Source organism: Ambystoma mexicanum, chromosome 7q (genome assembly GCF_040938575.1).
Source record: "Ambystoma mexicanum isolate Mex_15411 chromosome 7q, UKY_AmexF1_1, whole genome shotgun sequence".
NCBI lineage: Eukaryota > Metazoa > Chordata > Amphibia > Caudata > Ambystomatidae > Ambystoma > Ambystoma mexicanum.
The window spans coordinates 1,035,131,550-1,035,153,978 of NC_090941.1; the positions used below are offsets into that span (position 1 = coordinate 1,035,131,550).

At 49.6% G+C, this 22,429-nt stretch overlaps 1 protein-coding gene across 2 annotated transcripts in view; it reads right to left on the reverse strand.

The window, feature by feature from the left end:
- The window catches only part of NUP98 (nucleoporin 98 and 96 precursor), a 2,071,147-nt gene that overhangs the window by 1,733,516 nt on the left and 315,202 nt on the right, over positions 1–22,429 (reverse strand). For both annotated transcript variants that reach the window (XM_069640340.1, XM_069640339.1), the window contains exons 6-7: positions 15,330–15,437; positions 4,911–5,091 (exon numbers count right to left, since the gene is read on the reverse strand). In XM_069640340.1, the coding sequence (XP_069496441.1) occupies positions 4,911–5,091; positions 15,330–15,437 (289 nt within the window). The remainder of the gene's footprint in view (positions 1–4,910; positions 5,092–15,329; positions 15,438–22,429) is intronic.

A 22,429-nucleotide genomic window follows, 5' to 3' on the forward strand; every position in this document is an offset into this window, starting at 1 on the left:
GGCCTCACCTACCGCTATGGCACTACCATGCACTTGAACCCACTAGAAAGGAGATGGGACCCAGAAAAGGCCAAAATCTGAGATCTTTCCTGAGGGACAATTTCTTACTGCTGCAGAAATCCAAAATAGAACGGACCCTGGCCTATTCACAATCCTACAATACCAGCGCACGTATTGTGCGTGGCACCAGACAGAGAACCTCTTCCATTTGTGTCCATAGCATTTAAGAGTTGAGGACGCCCTGGCCTTTGCAAGAACCTCTGCAGTCGGCCGGTATGTGGTATCCTCCAAACTCTAACACTGCAGGAGCCAGGCCTGCAAGTTCAGCGACTTCTGGTCGTGATGGAGGATGGCGCCTCCTTCCCTGGAGAGAAGATCTGCGTCCACTGGCAGCTTGATTGACGGGACACGGACTAGTCCAGAAGCTCCGGGAACCATATCTGTCTCGGCCACGCAGGTGCGACGAGGATCATCCTGCACCCTGACCTTTTGAGCTGGTTGATGAGCCGGATCAGCAATGGCAATGGAGAGAACGCATATAGAAACAGGCCCTCCCAGGGGAACGAGAAAGCATCGCCCATGCTCCTCGGCTGGGGAAACCTGCTGGCGAACCTCCGGCACTTGGAGTTCGTCGCCGTCGCGAACAGATCGATCTGGGGTGTGCCCCACCGTCGAAAGAGGCGGTCCATCCACTAGATTCTGTCTTGGTTCCCACTCGTAGCACGAGCGCAGCTCTCTGCTGAGCGAGTCGGCGAGGGTTTTTTTTTTATCCCTGCCAGATGAAACTGCACCAGAAACATCCCTTGGGCGACGGCCCAATGCCATAGATCCTGCGCCTCCTTGGACAGGGCTAGGGATCTGGTACCGCCCTGCTTCCTGATGTAGAACATGGTGGTGTTGTCGGTGAAGATCCTCACCAGCTTGCCCTTGAGGGACGGAAGAAAAGACCTGAGGGCCCAAAACACTGCACAGAGCTCCAGGACGTTGATATGGAGGGACTTCGTCGGAAGCCAAAGGCCTCTCGCGTGCAGATTTTCGGTGTGCGCTCCACACCCTTCCAGGGAGGCATCCATGGTCACCGACTCCTGGTGGCCGGGGGTCTGGAAGTCCATGCCCGCCGTCAGATGTGCGCGGGTGCCCCACCACCGATCGCTCGTTGGAAACTCTCGTCGAGTGTGATCCTCTCCTCGAAACTGCCCGTTGTCTGGATCCAGCGCGCGTCCAGGAACTCCTGCAACAGGCGCATCCAGAGCCTGCACAGGCAGATGAGATAAATGCAAGAAGACATCATTCCGAAGAGGGACTTGATGGACCTCACCCTGGCCGCGTCCGCAACCAGCATCCGCTGCACCTTGCCCAAGATGGCCCTCGTCCTTTCCTCCGACGGAGAGGCCAGAAGCGACACTGTCGAGCTTCGCTCCCAGAAACAGTGCGTCTTGAGCGGGCACCAGGTGAGATTTGGCATAGTTTATGGAGAATCCCAGGTCTGCGAGTAGTTGGACGGTCCTTGCCGTGTGCTCCACGGCGAGCTCCTTCGTCTTTGCTCGGATGAGCCAGTCGTCCAGGTAGGGGTAGACGTGGATCCCCTCTCGGCGCAGCTGCGCTGCCACCGGTGCGAGGAACTTGGTGAACACCCTGGGTGCCGACCTCAATCCGAAGCGAAGGGCTCTGAACTGGTAGTGACGCCCTTTGACCACGAACCTGAGAAACTTTCGGTGTCCCTTTAGGATGGGAATATGGAAGTAGGCATCCTCCAAATCCAACAACGACAGGAAATCGCCCTCCTCCAGTTGGCCCAGGACGTGTTGGAGGGTGACCACCCGGAACTTCTGTGCCTTGATGAATTTGTTCAGTCGTCGTAGGTCCAGGATGGGACGCCATCCTCCAGTCTTCTTCACAAGGAAGTATCTTGAGTAAACTCTGGCGCCCCGAAGCCTCTTTGGGACGAGCTAGATGGCACCCTTCTTGAGCATCGCCTTTACCTCCAAGAGAAGTTGAAGGACGTGATGTTCTTTCCTGGCCAAGGGGGGACGCGCGGGCACCTCTTTAGAAACTCTAGCGCGTGACCCTGAGCTAGGGCGTCCAGCACCCACAAGCTCGCCAGCAGGCCTCCCACCGGGGTGCTTCGGTGGGGGCCCGACCACACGGCCGGTTCAGTCCTGCTTCGACGAGGCTTTGCTGTCTTGTCCTCCTTGGCGACGACGGCGGGGTCCGCCTGACTTGCCTCGTCCCCTGTAAGCTTCCTGTGACGACGAACGGGCCGCTTGACGGTAGGTGGAAAATCTGCCGCTGGAACCTTTGGAGGCACCCTGTTTGCCTCCGCCGCTCCGAAAGGGCGGCCGCCGTTGCTGGAGAACCCCAAGAGCCCGGGCCGTCTCGTGTCCGCCTTGATGGCTTGAAGGGAATCGTCCACTGTTTTCCCAAACAGGTTGTTTCCGTCGAACGGCGTGTCCAAGACTCTGGTCTGCACGTCCAGACGGAAGTCAGTAGCCTTGAGCCATCCACGCCGCCTAAGGCCACGCCGTTGCCCAACTGGCGAAATCCAGTGTCAGCGATGTCCGTCGCAATCGTAATGGCGTGGTCAGAAGCCACCTCTCCTTCCTGCAAGATCTCTAGGGCTTCCGCCCTCTTGTCTGGTAGGAAGTCCAGCAGGGGGGCCAGTTTGTACCACAACTCCCTGTCATAGCAGGCTACGATAGCCAAGGCGTTGGCCGCCTTAATCGTCGACTCTGCGTCCCATTGTGTCTAATTTCTTTCCCTCGCCGTCCGGCGGGGAGGTTGATGTAGAGGCCGGGCCCCGCCCCCCCCGGCTTTCTTCCTGGCCGCCGCGGAGAGGACCGAGTCCGGCTGTGCTCGAAGGCACAAAGGGGGCCGCGTCCGGGACCCGGTACTTCTTCTCGTACCGATCCCTTCTAGCCGGCGTCGTGGATGGGTTCTTGAGGAGGGCGAGGCCCTCATCCCAAATATCGTCTAATAGAGGTACAGCGGGGACCGTCTTCCTCTTGGTCTCGCGCCGTTGATAAAGGAAACCTTTCTTCTTCTCTTCCGGGCAGAGCTGGAAAAGCTCGGATGCCCTGGCGATCATGGAGTGAAACGATCCAATCTCGTCGGGCGGGGAAGCCCGGGTGGGAGGTGACGACGGGAGATCCTCGTAATCCTCGTCGTCTGTACCAGTCGCGGCCGTGTCAGTCCCCGTATCCTCCCCACGTGTCGTGGACGAGGGCTGAACAGGTCGCGATGGCTGAAAAGGAAGTGGAGGGTGAATTCTTCTTCTCTTAGGGGGAGGGCTCCCAGAAGGGCCTGGCTCCGGGTCCCCCGTCGGGAGCGGTTCCTCCATTGGTGGTAACGGCAGTCTCGTCCTCATCTCCGAGCACAAGGACTGTATAGCCAACAAAATGGCCACCGAGTTGTCTTGCGGCACTGGTTGAGGGAGATCCGACGGGCGATCAGGAGCCCCGTCGGCATCCTCGACGCCCTCGTCGTCTTCCACGTCGGGGTCCCCCCCACCCCCGACAGGATGGCCTTCCACGCCAGAGCCGTGGCCTAAGACTTCGATCAGCTCCTCCTCAGAGGCTTAGGCAGAGTCCACGATGACCTCCTGCCCCCCCCTTTTTCTTCTCCGGAGGTTTCACGGGGGTCCTGTCGATGGGCACGAAAGAGGACTCCCTCCGCGGTGGCAGGGAGATTCTGGGCCCTGGGGTCGCCACCACTGGTGTAGCCTCCACAGGCTGAGCCAGGGCCGCCGCGACTGTCTCGATAGAGGCCTTGGCCGGATGGATTAAGGCTTTCACCACCTTAGGTGCGCTCACCGCCTTGGGGGAGGGGGAGGGGTCACCACCTCGCTCCCCCTCCGATGGGGCCTTAGGGCACAACCGGGGTCCCTCCAGAAGCTCCGCCGGGTGCTCGGCCTTCCTCTTACCCGAGCCAGAGCGTTGGCTCGTGGTTGATGGCGCCGGGGAGAATGCGCCCTGCCTGGCGCCCGTAGAGCCCAACCGTTCGGTGCTCACGGTGCCAGCGGACTCGCGGTGCCTGGCCTTCTGTTGGACCCCCGTCGCCAGGGCGCCCTCAAAGGTCTTAGAAGAACGCTGGGACTTCTTCTCGCCTGACGGGCTCTTTCCTTCCAGCCAGATGGCGAGACGTTGATAGCGGTCGTTCATAGTCCTTCTCCACGTGAGTCTTGTCCTCATGTAGGCAGTAAAGGCAAAGGGAGCGTTCGTCCTCCTTGAAGACATTCTGAAGCTGGCATCCAGGGCAGACCCTGAACAGTTTTCCGGGCGTCGAGCTTCCCTTCTCCTGGGCCATGTCCGAGATGGGCCTGAGAAACTTCTGGAGTACTCCAAAAGCGTGGCTCGACGAAATCTTCACCCTTGAGGGGCGTAGACAAATCCGACACGGGTCCCCGTTGATCGGATGAAGAAACGGTGGAGCTTGAGGCTCTTTTGACCGAAAAAGAAATGTTTGGAGAAAAAACGTGAAAAATAGCACTAACGCTCAAGAGCAATAGCACGAGGATTCCAACACTTGAACGTGCGGTAAAAATCTGAAGATGGCTGCCAGAGGCGGGGCTTAGGTAGAGGGCAGTCATTGGCTGTGGTCAGTATGACGCAGAGATCAGTGATTGGTTACTACTACGAAAGACAGATCAGAAACGAAACTGATACTGATTTTTTCTTTACCGAGGATTCCCAGCCTGACGACGGGGAATATTCATGAGCATGTGAATCCATGCCAGACCCCATGCTGGAGAAGCTGAATATTTTTCAAAATCCGAGTCCACCATAGAGCTGACGAGAAGGCAAAGCAGAAACAAGTGTGATACAAGTTACACTGAGTAACTATGAATCCACAAGATAAAGATTGCTTCAGAACAGTTTTACAAAAACTTGAAAAAGAAGCAGTAAAATACATACTGGTCCCAAATGCTGTTTTAGCCTGGCCAAATCCTGCGTTTGTTGTGGCAGATCCAAATAATCCTGTAGAGGCGCTAGATGTGGCAGCAGGCGTACCAAACAAGCCAGTAGCAGAAGCTGCTGCAGCCACAGGGTTCTGAGGGCCCTTGCGGTTCACCAAGTAGTCCTCCAGCCGTAGTTCCTAAAAAAAAGGGAAAAAAAGCCGTGTTCACTTGGAAGGCAAGGAGTGTAATTGATTTAAAAAAAAAAAAAAAACACAATCGTGACATACTTCAATTTCAAGGCATTTTTATTAATTTCAGGATATAGTAACCACCAGCAGAAGAAAAGGTGAACTTAAAAATAGTACCATGCTAATACAGGAAGGAGTAAAGCATCTTAGCATGCAAGCGGTTTGGAGAAAGTAGTATAATGGAAATAAGCATAGAACGAAGAATTGGGCAAAAAATAGGCTTGGGTTATATAATGTAAGCAAGCTAGAGAACATTAAAGTAACTTTTTTAAAAGCAGAAAATGGAAAGTGCCAAGTTTGGGAGAATTCTCAGAAATGTGGCAATTCCTTTCTACCTTTGAGACCCCCCAGCTCTTTTGCTGGACTCTAGGACTTTCATTTTTACCTAGAGGGAGCAAGACCCTTTTTCCCCCCCCACTCTCTCATGTATTTTAATGCAATTTTAACTAGGTCTCTCTTTTGGTATTTGGAGTCTGAAACTCCATAGGCATCTCATTACATTGTAGCACACAGCACCTTCGGCGTAGTCCTACAGGGACGTCTTCCAGATTTCCCCAAAGGGTTAAACACCTTTCTCTTAGATAACTACTGTTTCCAAGAGCAGTAAGGTGAAATTGACTTTACTTGCATTTGTAACATTTTAGACCCAGCACACACCATCTTACAATAGGGTGCTGGAGGGGTTACCTAGTATCTGCTTGTCTAACTTCTCATTAACATTTTTATGTTACCCTTTCTACGATGAATGGCTGGTGGAAGTGGTTTACCTTTTACTATCGTGGCGTGTCTTTACCGCAGGATGTGTTCGCAGCTGCAGTAAAGCACCCCTGGGTGCCATTTCTGTCAAAATGGCCATGGTCTTTTTTCGCCATTTTTCTGTGAAAAGGTCCTTCTTAAGAGTTACTCTGGGTGCTATAGCAAATTTGGTCCCTTTGTTCATTTTGTCTTTGGTGGGATTTACGAGTGAAGCCCGCCTCTGGCTCCAGGGTGTCGGGTGGGGGCAGGAAGTGAAGGAGGTGCCTGAAACTCCCTGTGCTTAGTCTCCTAGGAGATAGGAATGCAATCCTAGGTGATTGGTTGGCAGGTTGTCCAGCTAGGACAGCAACCCTGCAGGCTGGAATGAATGGGAGAAACCTGCATAAAAAAGGCGAGGCTTCTTGGCTTGGAAGGCAGTCTACCACTGGACGAAGGAATCCGAAGAACACGCCTGCTTCAACTCCTGGACTGTTGGTCTGCCCAGTGAAGCGCTGCTGCTGCGCTGAAACTCCACTTTCGTTTTGACTAGAGAAGCGCTGCAAGGACGACTTCTCCCCTTGTGTTGGTGGGTCCAATCAACTCCAAAGTAAGCCACATGGACATCCTCTCGAAACTGGTTGCACTTCCACTGCAGTTGCTGCTGGAACCGAAGAACCAGGGAGAGGAACACCAGTTTGTGTGCGTTGCTTTTAAGCTGGCCAAGAGCTCCAGGAAGATCCTCCGGACTCCCAGGAAGCAGGACTGACTGAGCCTGAGCCACCTCAACAGTATACTGGACACCAGATGCTAGAAAAGCCCATAGCGACAGGCAGAAACCACGGTGGTGCTATTTGTGGTAGATGCGAGGAGCTGAATCACCAAATTGCCACTTGCTGGAAGACTGCCGGTTGCAGTCAGTAACCGTCGCATTGCAGGAGTCCCCCAGAAGTCCTCCCTCTTGTCCCCACGACTGAGGCCCAGGAACACCAGGATCTGCAGAGCTGCACAGGAACAGAAGTCATCTGCTGCATTTTGTTCTAACTAAAGGTACTGTAAAGTCTAAGAACTTCCCTCTTGTAGATTTGCTTCTACTCTTCACAATCCTAACAGCTTGTGGCCTACATTGATTCATCTTTTTCAACAAAGACTTCTAAAACATTGTTCAAAGACTTTCGTGCTTCAGCCACATAGACTTTCGCCCATTGACTTTGGCTTAGTCTGTTTCACTGAAAGACTCCTCTCCTCTGACATTTGGGAGGGCTGAAAAGTATTTGACTGCTTAAGTATATTTGTGATCTCTAATAAGCTTTTCTTTGACACTCATCTCTGTGCTAATCTAAATGCCAACAGTAATATATCAATGTCCACAGTGTCCCAAATATTGAAGTCACCTGAGGGTGTAGGAAGTGTGTCATCCCCAATGGGTGTTTGCGGATTTAGAAACTAAGTGTATTTTGAAAGTATTATATTGCTTCCTTCTAAAGAAGACTTATTCAAATGACCGGTACATAAATAATTGTTTTATCAAGAAAGCTTGAGTGTACGTGTTTGTTTGAATACCTGTCACTGAATCTCTGTGCAACCACTTCACAGCTCACATTGACCCCTCTTCAGATAAGCCTGGCTGCTCTACCACACTACCAACCTGAGTAGTATAGACTTATACCAAAGGTTGGGTCCAGATGTTTAAGAGCATGAAAACCTCCCAAGGCTACATTTGCAGATCTTAAGAGTATAGAATGCCCAAAGCCTACCACTTTCAAAGAAATTATAAATTACTCACCGTAGTGACTAATGTACTCTTAGTCCATAGTCTCCTTTCCTTCATACTGCATGGGCGTGCCTCGCAAGGGACAGGAGACGGAACCGTTAAACAGAAAAATCTTCTTCACCTCTAAATTAAGAGGCGTGTTCCTGGGAGCATGCGCTGTCCCGCCTCCGCCCTCCGGCGCCACAACTCAGTCCCCAAAGACGCGTTGACAATAGATTTACTATTACCTAATGACACCAGATTATTAGGTGGGGGTGGTGGGACGTATGCAGGAAAGGAGACTATTGACTAAGTAGTTTAGTCACTACGGTGACTAACAATTTTACGTCCCGTCCGCTTTCCTCCATACTGCATCCGACCTGGAGTCGGCGTCCAAACAGTAATGCTTGCAGAAAGCGGATGGGGTGGCCCATGTGGCCGCCCTGCTTATGACCTGCCAGGGGACATGGCACTGAAAGGCGATGGCTGTTGCCTTGGCCCGACTGCGTGGGCATGCATGTTCGCATGAAGGGGCCAATGCTGGCCCTCGTACGCTTCCTCGATGGCAGAGACCATCCAGCGGGAAATGGAGGCTTTGGAGGCCTGATAGCCTGGCCTGGCGCCTCCGAAGGTGATGAACAGGGCATCCGACTTGCAGAAGCCCTTGGTTCTGTCCAGGTAGAATTTCAGAGCACGCCCGACATCTAGGCAGTGCAGAACTCTCAGAGGCTCGTCCTTCGGGTCGGCAAAGAATGTAGGAAGGACGATCAACTTGTTTAAGTGAAAGGCTGATGGCACTTCAGGTAGAAAAGCCGGATGGGTCCGCAGGACCACCTTATCCTTGTGAAAGTTAGTGTAAGGCTCAGATGCGACTAGAACCTGGATCTCGCTGACCCTGCGCGCTGAAGTGAGGCCGACTAGAAGGGCCATGATGGTGACCAGCCTGATGCCCGCGGCGCCAGAGGCTCAAACGGCTTGTGCGCGACGGCGCCCGAGACCAGGTTCAAATCCCACATGGGGTGTGGCTTCCTAATGGGCGGGTAGAGTCTAGCGAGTACGGCCAAATGTCTCTTGACAACCGAGTAGGAGGTGGAGAAGACCCCCCCCCCCTCCTCCGAGTTCCTTTAAGCCCCATGGCTGAGAGGTATGTGCGTCAGGTGTCCACCTGCACGCCGGAGTTGGCGAGGTGCGCTGTGTATGACACCACGTCGTCCAGTGAACAGGCCAGCAGGTCTATTTCCCTGTCGTGCGCCCAGTGGCAGAACCTGGTCCATTTACACTTATATTGGGCTCTGGTAGCCTTTCTCCTGGCCCCCTGTATAATTTCCAGATTGGCTTGGGATAAATTGAGGTGGCTGAGCGTCACCGGCACAGGAACCATGCTGTGAGGGCCAGCTTCTGAGGGGTGAGGTAGACTCTGCCCCCCCTGATGTGTCAGAAGATGTGCTGGGGATTACAAGATGGCCACCGATGAGCTAACTAGTCCAGCTGAGCGCAGTGGTATTGCAGTTACAGGATAGAAGGAAAGGACTAGTGTTCCAGAGGGCACAAAGATTTCCCTTGGCTGTAGAGCTTTACTCCTTTCCCTTCTATAGACACGAGGAATAATTGCACGCTTGAAAGTTCACACGCCGGTGCCAAGCAGCATTTGTTAGTCTCAGAGCAACTCAGGCAATATCCCACAATACAACATTGATACAATACCTGGCAGAAACTGCCTGAATCCGATGCTGGTGCTTACTGTGTAGGGTAGGCAGGGAGGGAGGCGGGCACTCGGCAGGTAGGACAGTTTACCCCCCCCCCCCGTCGTCCCCTGAGGCTCACCTTGGGTCTCGGACTCGCTCTCACGCTTCAGAGCTCTCCGCCAAGGCTTGACCCGCTTACTCAAACAGCCGAACACCAGACGCTCTCCTCCTCTTCAGCTTAGAGTAAAGGACTCAGATCCAAATTTCTACACGTCAACCACTACCTCTACCACTATCCCCCAATATCCTTACTTGATGCAGCAGCAACAACAACAATCTTTGATAAAACCATCCTCTGGTTGGTTTCTGACTGAGGTCACAATCGAGCTCAGTCTGATCTAATACTAAAGAAACACATGACTTAATAGATCCAAGGTCCATGCGGTCTCTGATTTCAAGAGCGCATTCGATCATGTTCCGACGAAATACATATAACTGATGCCGGAAATGCATCGGAGTGGCAGGGCCTCTGTATCCTAGTCCTTTACTCCTTTATCCATGCTGAATTTGACAGGTGCTCCGAGTATCCTCCATTTTGGGATACCCAGGCCCTGCCATTGGAATCAGTTGATTACTGATAGAGAGCAAGAGGCCACGGGGCCATCTTGTCCCCATCGCCTGTTATCATATTTTCCCAAAGTCTTGGGAAGCCCTGACTCTGTCCCTACCAATGACTTGATGCTGGGTGGAAGTTCCATATATGGTATTGTGGGGAAGTCCAGGGAAGACTGGCTGGAGCCTTCCCAATGACTATGTTGTGGGTACACCCTTGGGGTGGGACCTGCGTGAATGGAGCGTTTGACCAAAATGCACTTCATGTTCTGGTGTCTGGTTTCTAGTGTGTGACAAAGGATGAGACAGTCCTGCCCGAAACTGGGAAGAATGCAGTGTGGAGTGCTGAGTGGCTGGGTACTTGTCCCAATACATATTCTGTGTTGTAAGTGTCTGGAGGGAAGTGAATGGCCTGAATGCAGTGTGAGCCTGATTGGCTGCCTGCCTGAATGCCTTTCTGAATGATTGGTTGCCCGAGTGTGACCCAGCAGAGTGAATGAGAGACCAAACAGTATATCTGAGGACCCTTCACTGATGGAAATTGTTCAGAAGCTGAAGTCGAAACTGATGCTTCACTTTAAGACCCGCTGGAAGAATTGCTGCTTCTGTCCTTCGTTAACAAAGCTGCTTGACCGTCAAGGAACTGATCCATGAGAGAAACTGGCTATAAGACCTCTTCCTGAGCTACGAGGGATCATCGTGCACCAGCTAACCTTCGCCAAGGCTCCCTGAAATTTGTACTCGAAAGGCTGCCGACCGGAGGCGGGACTGCCGCGGAATCACGAAGCAAAGCGCCCGGACATTGAAGTCCATCACCGTCGAGGATCATCAACTGGAGCCGCAACGCTCCATTGCCTAAGACATTTGAATCACGGACTCCCTTGCCCATCACGGTCGACCGCTTTGTCCCGCCAGAGGAAGTCAAGGTCGCCCACGAACCGACGGGAATCTGCCGGTGGGTTTCCCGCCACTCGAAGACCTCGAAGACTCCAACAAAGATCCGGAAGCCAGCGTGCAAGAGTCCTGTTGGCCAACGCCAGACGCTGACGACCCTGTTGGGCCAATGTTCTTCATTGACTCTTTGTGGCAAAGAACCATCATCTTCGAGGTGCACCGCATGCCTCATCTTTGCAGGACGTCCACGACCGATAAGCAACACCCAGACCGAAGCTGCTGCCTCATCGCCTTTGTTCACACTTTTGTTCGTGGGATCTCGACGATCGTGGCTCCCGCCTTAAAGGGAGTCACTCAAGAAAGATTGCTAGGTACAGATTTGGGGGGTAGTGCTCTGAGGGAGCCCTACAAAAATCTCATCCTCCTGGCAATAGGACCAAACCTTTGAGTCTGAACTACACAGGTTGGTAGCGCAGTGGAGCAGTAGAGTGGTTACACAAAGATTCACAGTGACAACTATTCAAACAAACACTTAAATAGTTTTATCAAGAAACCTTGAGTTTATTTATTTACCGGTCATTTATATAAGTCTTCTTTGGAAGGGAGCAATTTTATAGCAACACACAAATACCTCCAAAATACACTTAGTTTCTAAATCAACAAGCACCCATTGGGGATGTCACAGACACTTCCTACACCCTCAGGTGACATCAATTGTTAGGACACTGGACATCGATACGTTACTGTTAGCATTTAGAATAGCACCGAGATATGGCAAAGAAAAGGTTACTAAAAAACAAGGGATCACAATTATTCTATAGCAGGCAAATACTTTTCAACCCTCCCCAGTGTCAGAGGAGAGAAGTCTTTCAGTGGAAACAGGCTAGGCCAAAGTCAATAGACAAAAGTCTATGTAGCTGAAGCACTTCTTGCAGGTAAATAGAAAAGTCTTTGCACAATGCTTTTAAAAGTCTTTAGTGAAGAATCATCATCAATGTGGGGGCACAAGCTGTTAGGCGTGTGAAGAGTAGAAACAAATCTACAACAAGTAGTAAGTTCTTAGACTTATAGTACCTTTAGTTAGAAGAAAAGCAGTAGATGACTTCTGTTCCTATGCAGCTCTGCAGATCCTGGTGTTCCTGGGCCTCAGTTGTGGGGCCAAGAGGGAGAACTTCTGAGGACTCCTGCACTGCAATGGGACGGGTACTGACAGCAACCGGCTATCTTCAAACAAATTGGCAATTCGGTGTTTCAGCTCCTCTCGGCTACCACAAACGGCACACTCCGGTTTCTGGATGCCAAAAGACACTTTACTTGCATCTGGGGTCCAGCACTCTGGTAAGGTCTGTCTCGGTCAGTCCTGCTTCCTGGGAGTCCCGAGTATCTTCCTGGAGTCTCTTGGACAGCTTAAAAGCAACGCACAAACTGGTGTTCCTCTCCCTGGTATTTTGGTTCCAGCAGCAACTCTGGAATTCCATACATCTTCGAGACAGATGTCCAGGTGGCTGGCTTTGGAGTTGATTGGTCCCAGCAACTCAAATGGAGAAGTTGTCCTTGCAGGAGCTTCTCTGTTGATGTGAATTTGGAGTTTCAGAACAGCAGCAGGGCTTCACCGGGCAAACCAACGGTCCAGGAGTTGCAGCAGGCGTCTCTTCCAAAGTTGTTCTTCGGATTCCTTCGTCCAGTGGTCGACTGCCTTCCAAGCCAAAAGACCTCACCTTTTATGCAGGTTTCTCCCATTCATTCCAGCCTGGCTGTCAATTACCCAGCTGGGTGGCTGTCCTTGCCGGAGAGCCAGCCCGGCAATCAACTAGGAGTGCATTCCGGTCTCTTAAGAGACTAAGCACAGGGAGTTTTGGGCACCCCCCTCACTTCCTGCCCCCACCGGACACCTTGGCACCAGAGGCGGGCTTCATTTGTGGTAAAACTAACAAAGGGACCAAACCTGGTTTGGCGCGCAGAGTAAATCTCAAGAAGGACCTTTCCACAAAGCAATGGCGAAAGACTGGGGCCATTTTGACAAAAATGGCACCCAAGGGTGCTTTACTGCAGCAGCGAACGCAGCCCACGGTAAAGACAAGCCACAGTAGTTAAAAGTAAACCACTGCCACCAGCCATTTATTGAGGAAAGGGTAACAAAAATGTTACATGAGAAGCTAGACCAAGGTGATACTAGGTAACCCCTCCAGCACCCTATTGTAAGATAGTGTGCGCAAGGTCTAGAAATGTAAAGTAAAGACAATTTCACTTTTCTCTTGGATGACGGTTTCCAAGAATAGTATGGTGTTTTAAGCTTATGGGAAAATCTGTAAGACTTCCCTGTAGCACTTCACTGAAGGTGCAGTGTGCTACAATGTAAAAAGATGCCTATGGAGTTTGTCCGACTCCAAAAACCAACAGAAACGATCACATTAAAACACAAGAGTGGGAAAAAGGGTCTCACTCTCTCCAGGTAAAAATTAAAAAGTCCTAGAGTCCAGTAAAAGAGCTGGGGTCTCTAAGGTAGAGAGGAATTATCAAATTTGATAATTCCCCATTTGAAGGATCCATAGACCCGACATCAAACTACTAAACCAGGTACATTGGGGTGGTAGAACTTTTATAGAAGGAAATAAGACTCCAATAGACAAATCATGGACTGGGCTTGTTGATTATCTTGTTTACAGGTTGCCGAGGTGGGAGGATCTACACACAGAACTGTGCCGAGTGGTAGGGGCCCAGTATTCGGTCAGTTGTCTAACCAAACTGTTTTCCTCCTAAGTTTATTGTTGGTTCACCTTATTAATTAATTTGTATGCCATTTGAAACTGTCTACAGTTGATGCATTTTAATGGAATCCAGTAATTGTGGTACCACATTGAGACTATATTTACCATTTTAGAACTGTCGGAGCACAAAGTGTGTTACTGTGATTGTGTATATAATTGAAACCTTATTTATATAAAGAAGTGTTTTCACTAACCGTGTGTGGACATTCCTTTGTGGGTGCTTGGGGACTACACTGTACTTAAGAACCAGCCCGCATCACATCTTGAGATCTTAAGCCTCGATTGCTCGTCCAACGTTACCATATAGAGAATCTTGGCTGGGGTGATCTGTGCTTTTACTCTGTCATATAGAGAGGAGTACAGACACCCCCGCCCCTCCAGTCTTTACAATATCTAGCACAAATCATTTACAAAGTGTTTCTAACACCCCTTTACAATATAGATGTGTATCTGTGCAAACCACAGACGATGTTTAAGTCCACACGTGTTCGGTCGGTTATGTTGGGGTTGATCTGTAGTCCTATGTTGACCCAACCTTCAACAGGACGGAAGCTATATGCAAACTGTGCATTGCTTCAGGGTAGATGGAATGAGACACATCTCCAATGTTAATCTTGGAGGTAGTACAAAAACTCTGGGTGTTGTCCCGAAAAACTGAGCTGCTCTGCACAGTGTGCTGCTTGTGACTGGATCTTCCAATTGGAAGACTCGCCAGACTATTCATATTGGCCACGGTCGATCATGGGAACACTGGAGCATCGGCTTCCTAGTGCTCCTGATCTGTGCAACGTTGCGTGTCTTCTAGTTAAGACTTCTTGTAGCGTCTAACGCGGTTGTGTCATCTGACACGCTTACTTCCAGTGTGCAACTCAGGCAATAGGATATACATTTCCTCGTACTCTTGATTCGCTGTGTAATCTCGATTGAGTCGGTCACGCGGCGGGCGTGTCAAGGACCCTGAGGTTTGAACAGAGACATCTATCCTGGAAAGGGGTTTAAAAAACACTTTGTTGTGCTAGGTGGTTATATGTATTATGAAACCATGTGGTACTATGGAGAAATAGGATTTGTTTATGAATGGCTGAGTGCGTGTGAGAACCGGAGGAAGTTAAATGGAGTATTTAATTGAACATATGATTGAGAAAAACCTAGTTTGTTTTTTGTACCACAAAATGTCTGCTGAAAAGTTGAATAAAATTGTTGAGAAAATAGTGAGTTGGTAGTATGTTGCCATCCTCGATCGAACGGTCCATATATATACATCTTACTCTCACCTGGAGGACCGTAGAATCTCTCATGTAACCCTTTATTTTGAAAGGGATAGCCAGGAGACATACCACCAGTACTCAAGTGCGGGTACCACCATCTGTAGTTAGGAGTACTAGGTCTGCAAGTCTAATTTTATACAGAGCCATTTTCAGTACTTTATATAGCAACAAATTACATTCAGAGAGTGCGGTAGCAGGAACATCTTGAACATAAACCTGGAGGACAGAGTTGAGAATAGATCTAAGGAAGACAGGAATAGGTGAGGATATTCCATTTACAACCCATTTAAAAAATGCACAGGAAGAACAGAATATGCCCAAAATCAAAATGCAGAGACAAGACGAGAACCTACATTTCCAGGTCTGAAGACACTGGAACACATTGGCTATACCAGAGTACAGTGCATTGGTTTGAATAATTTCTTAGGAAAACAGAAATCGAGGGGAAAACAATGGTTGCATCACAATGGCTTACCTCCAAGCATTTGGTCTCATACTCTTTCATGGCTGTTATGCACTGATGCTTAGTGCTGATGTTTGTGCTGACTCCGCCTTTAACCATTGTATCTGTGCCGGTCGGAGCCTAAAAAACAAAACTAAAGGTCATTGTTGTTCAAATGAGAATTGTGCCATTCAGAACAAACCACAACTAGCCTAAGAGTTTCATGGTATTTTAGCAATGCTACCAACAAATGCAGCAGGGGGACAGGTTATTTCAAGCCCAATCTATATGGGTGTATGTTCATACCACCCTACATTGTGTTCATTTATTAGTAGTCAAAATATTTTTATGGGAAACCCAGTACAAAGTAGCATGTGAGAAGAAACCTAATGTACATTTTAGACCAATAAAATCAGTAACACGCCCACACTCCCGCCAACACGGCACAAAGGCTGGAAAGGGCTAGAGCACACACCAGGTATTGCGCCTTTTAGCTCTTTGGAATTTTATATAATGTCCTCCCTACCCCCTTTTCTGGATCACCACCTGATGGCCTGCAATTACACAGGAAACACAGTCTTCCATACAAAATAATGATAGTGCATAGTCCTGCCTTTGCTCATTCTGTGGTACGCTTACTTTGTTCTTTACACAATGTGATTATCTGGTGGAAAGCGCTCTCCACCTGTGGATTTAAGACTGAGAACAGGCTGTGTTTCAGCTCATTTCATGCATCCAAACAGTCCTTTTGACTGCAGATCAAAGAACAGGTGGCCTCTCAAGAGTCCTTGTGTGCTGGCACAGTGGACTGGGAGCAAACACAAGGTGCCCTGCAGGACTAAATCAGGCATACACACAGACATGCCTTCAAGCCCAAAAGTACAGGTCCAAAGGCGGAGGATACATTCAGGGTTAAGTTCTTTACTTGGTCCTCTGGTCTTGCCATCTGATATATTGAGATCTAGTAAAAGGACTACGAGCCCATGTTACTTTACATCAGTTGCACAGTGACTAAAGCTTCAATATAAGGGTGCTACACACCTGGACAAAACTCACAAATGCACATTACTCTCTAAATGGGCAAATCAGTTCGGTCAAGACCAGACACAAACAGGTCTGGTGTGTCAGCTACCTCTAGTGGAGGCAAGTGACTATCTAGTACCCACAATATTCAGTCATATCGAAAGGAAAGCGCATTGATGGGGCAACCTTTCTGCCACTATTCTGCACTCTCCAAATATTCAAGGACTGCAGTTTGTTTACATAATTATACCAGTCCTAGAATATGTTGAGATTGTGGCTAACAAAGAAATATTGTTGGTCCCAACAATGTGTTTCTGGGGATGTAATGACTGAAGCAGTGCCCACATTCTGTATTAGTGTCACACTATCTGCCGCAGCTCATGATCCTGTAGGATTACTCAATCCCATGTCCCAATCTTCTGGTCTAGCACCCCCAAAACCCTCAAAAGCACACAGAAACCTGAGGCGAGGTGGGAAACTAGTTTTCTCCCATCAACATTCAATACCAGAATGTAATGGTCCCCCATGAACCACCCAGATGCTGGCCTACCCCCCAAGCCTTATTCACATGCCAGAGTGCATGTTAGTGCATCATAAACCTTCGATTAGTCACTAACAATGATCGTAAGGGTTCATTAATTAAAAATGCCCAATTCTGATCAAACTGAAGTGTTCTTAGGGTATCTAGAAACGCATGTCAAAGGAGTACAACAAGTGCCCATTTGTTGGTTATTGCATTTTGAAATGGTTATTTTGTAGTGTCCCTATGGATGCAATGTGTGTGGCAAAGGGCAGTGAAAAGATTTTTGGAGGCAGGGAGGGCATAGGGCATATTCCAGTGGTGAGGGCGGTTTCGTTGAAGATTATTGGATGAATTTATTCGGGTGTGTGGCAAGGCACAAATGTTGAAATCAAGACTGTCATCTTAGTGCATCACAGAAACTCTTCTTGAGCAGTAACGAATCAACAGCAATCTACTCTGGGCGGCAGAGCTTTTTCTGTTGCTGCTCCTAAACTATGGAACTCTCCTCAGATTCACCTTTGGTCTATTGTTGCTTATTTTCCTTTAAGACAAGCTTCTTCCTTTTTTTGGGGAAATAGAATATTGATGATCAACAAGTGCAAATGGTTACATAACTTCACGGTCATCTTTCAGTGCATGTGGTTGATCCCATTTTGGTCCCACCTACCCCCCTTTCCCTCCATCTCCCACTTCCCTCCCCCCAACCCCCCGCCCAACATCTCTCAATCTACAACAAAAACAAACATTCAGCACTTCTTTAGTCTATGTCTGGCAATTGGCTCACAGTTCAGTTCGGCCTGCAGCCGTTAACTAGGGTGTGGCACTGCGAGATTTATCAGGGAAAAGAGCATACATGTTCCAAGTCTAAGCTTTCGGGCACTTCTGTTACAAATATTCTAGAAATGGGAGCCACATTGAGTCCATGTGCTTGTGCGATTCCATCAGGGTGGCTGTCAGGCTTTCCATATCGTACATCTCCTTGGTTTTACGCAGCAGCCTGCTACCCTTCCATCGTATTTTTAAGCTTACCCGGGCCGCTAATAGAAGGTTGCTGGGCAAGTGTGGCAGGACTAAGTATTGGTCTCCTACGAGCTCAACGCCTAAACAAGGCAAGGAGGGGTGTTTCAGCCCGCCTGAGCCCCTCTGTCATGGACCCAACCCAGGATTTCCTTCCAATAAGTTTAAGCTTTGGGACAACCCCACCATTGGTGCCAGTAGTTGCTAACCTCAGGGCATTCCCGCTAATAGTAAGGACTTATCACTGTGTACATTTTCACTAGCCTCTGGTGGGTAAGGTGCCACTGCATGAGCAGCTTGCTGTTGTGCATTTTGTATTGGACCAAAATGGTGGAATTCCAGACAGCTCTGTAACTGCGGGCCATCCCAGGTCCCTCTCCCAACAAGCCTGTGTGTGCGGTGCAGCTAAATGACCCTTCCCCCAACAAAGCACTATAAAGATATGCAATTAGCCCTCTGGAGCCCCTGCAAGCGTTCAGCACATTTTCTAACGGTGGTAATCCTTTTTGGGGTTTGTTTGACCGCAGATCCGTGAGCCCACTCTTTAGCTGCAGGAATAGCAGGGGTTGAACCGGTTGGCCTTGTTAAGCGCTTTCTGGACAAGAAGGTCCCCTCCCTTCACATCTGACCCACCCTGACAAGCCCTTGTTCATACTGAGGTTGTAAGCTAATTGGATCGGCTATAAGATCCCTGATTCAGGGCGCTCATATACAAATTAGGGGAGAGGGGCATGCGGTTACACCGCTCATCTGGATTCTTTTTCCAAAGGGCCCACAGCACTGCTAGAATCGGGTGTTGGCGCACTCGTCTTGGCATTTCTTTTTGGGGGATCCAGAGCCACTCCCCCCGTATGACTGGTACAAAATACCCTTTCTCTAGGGATACCTAATGCTTATCCTCGGACTCCCTCAGATGGTCTACTAACACTCAAAATTGTGCTGCTGTACAATATTCATAGAGGTCCGGGTATGCCATAGCCCCCCCCCCCCCTTGTTCTTTGGGAGAGTCATTGTCTTATCAGCAAAGCAAGGCTTTTTCCCTTCCCACAGAAACATCAGCAGGGAGTGCTTAACCTCTGCATGGAAAGAGTCTGGCTGCGTTATCGGGAGAGACTGGAAGAGTAAGAAGCCATGGGAAAACCTTCATCTTGATTGTTGTGAACCTCCCTGCCCAAGAGAGTTTCAGTTTTGACAATTTCTGTATGTCTTTTGTAGGTGTGCAATTAGCCTGTACTGGTTCCTCCCAACCCACCTCAACTTTTTCATGATGGTTACCCCCAAGTATAGAATGCTCTTCTGGTTCTGCTTTAACCCCTAACTATTCAGTCAGGGGGGCTAGAAGGGTCACAGGGTAGGATGATGGTCCCGTTTTAGGTTTACACAAACACCTGAGAGGGTCCCATCCATTGCGGCCAACAATGCCGGGATAGATCAGGCTGGGTGCGTAAAAATAGGACATTGTCTGCAAACAGAGCTAATTAGTATTCCTTCCCAAATTTGGTAATCCCGGTAATTGGGGCCTTCTCTCGGATACAATGGGCAAGAGGCTCCATCACCAGTGCAAAGATTAAGGGGACAAGGAACAGCCATGCCTGGTCCCCCAGCTCCGTACAGGGGGGGGGGGGGAACAGCCATGCCTGGTCCCCCAGCTCCGTACAGGGGGGGGGGGGGGAACAGCCATGCCTGGTCCCCCAGCTCCGTACAGGGGGGGGGGGGGGAACAGCCATGCCTGGTCCCCCAGCTCCGTACAGGGGGGGGGGGGGGGAACAGCCATGCCTGGTCCCCCAGCTCCGTTGACCACTACCCTGGCCCTTGTGTTGCGATATGACATGCATTACTTACCGTGAAAGCATTTCTGATGGTTGTATCTGCTTAGATTCACATGCTGTGCATATGGTCTGACATCCAGTGGTAACCACAGATTATTGCATCGTGTCTTTCGAGAATCGAAAGGGGACGTCGACGTGGGCGTGCCTGTAACACTATCCCTACGTGACGTGTAGTGTACCCAAGATCGCTCATGCGTGAAGGTCCTGCCTATTGTATTTTTTCTGCTTTATAAATGAGTACAGAAACAAAAGTGGCAAGAAATCTATGTTCCTTCCATCCGAGCGGGGAGGAAGGGTGGGCGCATGTGAATCTAAGCATATACAACCATCAGAAATGCTTTTACGGTAAGTAATGCAGGTCTTCTGATGCTGGTTAATCTGCTTAGAATCACATGCTTTGTATAGACTAGCAAGCAGTACCCGGAGTTGGAGGTGGGTAGTAGTGAAAAGATGTCTTTGTACTGCCTGATCCACCTGAGAATCAGACGTAGAATGAGTGTCTAGGCAGGAATGAGTGTTTTGTAAAAGTGTGTACAGAACTCCAGGTTGCCGCTTTGCAAATGGATTCAAGGGGAACATTTGCAATGAATGCTATGGACGCCCCAGTGCCTCGAGTGGAATGTGCTCTAGGCTTGAAGTGCAGCTCTCTCTTATCAAGAGTGTAGCAGAGTGATGCATTTGAAAATCCACTTAATAGTGGATTTGGAGACTGCATCTCCTTCTCTTCCTGCCGCCACCGAAACAAAAAACTGATTAGTCTTTCTAAGTGGTCGAGTCCTTTCCATGTAGAACATGACAGCTCTGCGAACATCCAGTGTGTGCAGGGTTCTTTCTCCCAGGCTTGAAGGATTCTGAAAGAACGTTGATAGGTCCACATGGAACTTGGAAATGAATTTAGGCGCAAACCTAGGGTGAGGGCGCAGAACCACCTTATCTTTGTGAACTGTTACAAAAGGGATCTAGGATCGAGAGCGCTTGTAGTTCACTTACTCTCCTAATGGAGGTAATAGCCACCAAAAAAGCAATGTTATAGATGAGGTCCTTAAGACTTGCTTTGTGCATGGTCTCGAAAGGAGCCCCCATAAGCCTACTCAACACCATGTTTAGGTCCCATCCGCGAGCCGGGTTAGAAATGGGAGGGTGAATTCTCTTCACTCCCTCCATGAACACTTTACTAACTGGTATCTTCCACCACGACACTTTCTGTTGTGATGTAGTGTAGGCTGAAAGCGCAGCTAAGGAGACTTTATGGAGTTAAAGACCAGGCCTGAGTCAAGTAAATGAGTTGGGTATAAAACAATGTGTGTGGGAGAGCAGTTAATCGGGTTAATGCTCCGAGTTGCACCAGATGACAAACCGTTTCAATTTACTGGAATAGCAGTATATGGTGTTCGGTTTTCTTGCCTCCCTGAGAATGTCCATACATCTCTGAGGGAGTTGCAGGTGTCCAAACTATGGCCTCAGGAGCCAGGCTGCTAAGTTCATTGTCTGCAGGCATGGGTGAAGCGTCCCCCCCCGTCTTGCGACATGTTGTACGGGCAAGGCGGTTTGACTGGAGGAGATGGGGACATCTCCATCTGATGAGCGAACCAGAGTTGGCGGGCCCACATGGGGGTCATGTGATGAATTCTTCCTCAATTCTACTGCAACCACATGTGGATATAGCTTGGGACCCAAACAACATGGCTGGCCATGGAACCGGACGCAGCAGTCTAGTGTTTCAGGTAACAGCGTACGAGCAAGAGGCCACGCCCCCTGACCGGCAAGCAGCATATAGGGAAACCCAGCAATCGCTCCTTCGCATTGCTACTCTTGTCCGAGGCAAGCTTAGCTCAGCGAGTACGAATCCCCTAGAATCCTCCGGATATTCTGCTAATTTACTCTTTGTATATCCTGAGTTACTTTCTGTCTTGGTCTTTACATTTTCTGTCGTTCAGCCCTTGGACCGAAGCCGGATCTATTAATAACCAGGAGTGTTTTCTCCCAAAGCCGCGCTTAGTATCACGGCGCAGCTCGGTACGTGCATCTCATTGGACCTGTGCGCACCTCTATTTGCTCTCATCCTTCCCAATTCCTGGGTAAGGATTTCTTCTCTACTTGATACCGGTTATGTTTTCCTTAGGCGTGCCCATCACAGTATCCTAGCAAGAGTCCATCCGCCCTTCCGTGGAGCAGAAATCATATTGCCTTCATTCGTTTCCCTTGGCAGTAAGATACGTTAATACTGACTCCAGGATTACTTATTTCTAAACCCTCTCGCTCTGTAATATAGAAAGACTTCTTCTAAACCTGCTCTACCTCATCTATGCAGTTGGTCCCTTCTTTAGCTGTCTCACGCCTCAGATCCCACCTGGTATCAACATGTCCACCCGGGGCAAACCTGCTCCCAAAACAGGGGTAAGCCATCCATCAATCCACTTGGCAATCTCTCTTCCTCTATTTCGGTCTTCCTCCATGTACTAAATCCTCTTTGCGTTTATACTTAGTCAACTACACTGAAGAGGGAAAATGGGAGAATCCCTTCCCTCGATTTTCATCCAAACCATGGCCCAGGACGTCACGACTCCTACACCCCCCGCGAGAGGAATTCGACCCGCTCACTGCTGCACCAGACGTCAAGGTCTACTGTGGCCATGCCGCACACGGCCAGGGAGCCTGCCTATGAAACCTCATAGTGAACCTCAGAAACCTCAGGTGGAACTGACATCGACCATATGGATCAACTCGATTAGACAGTAACC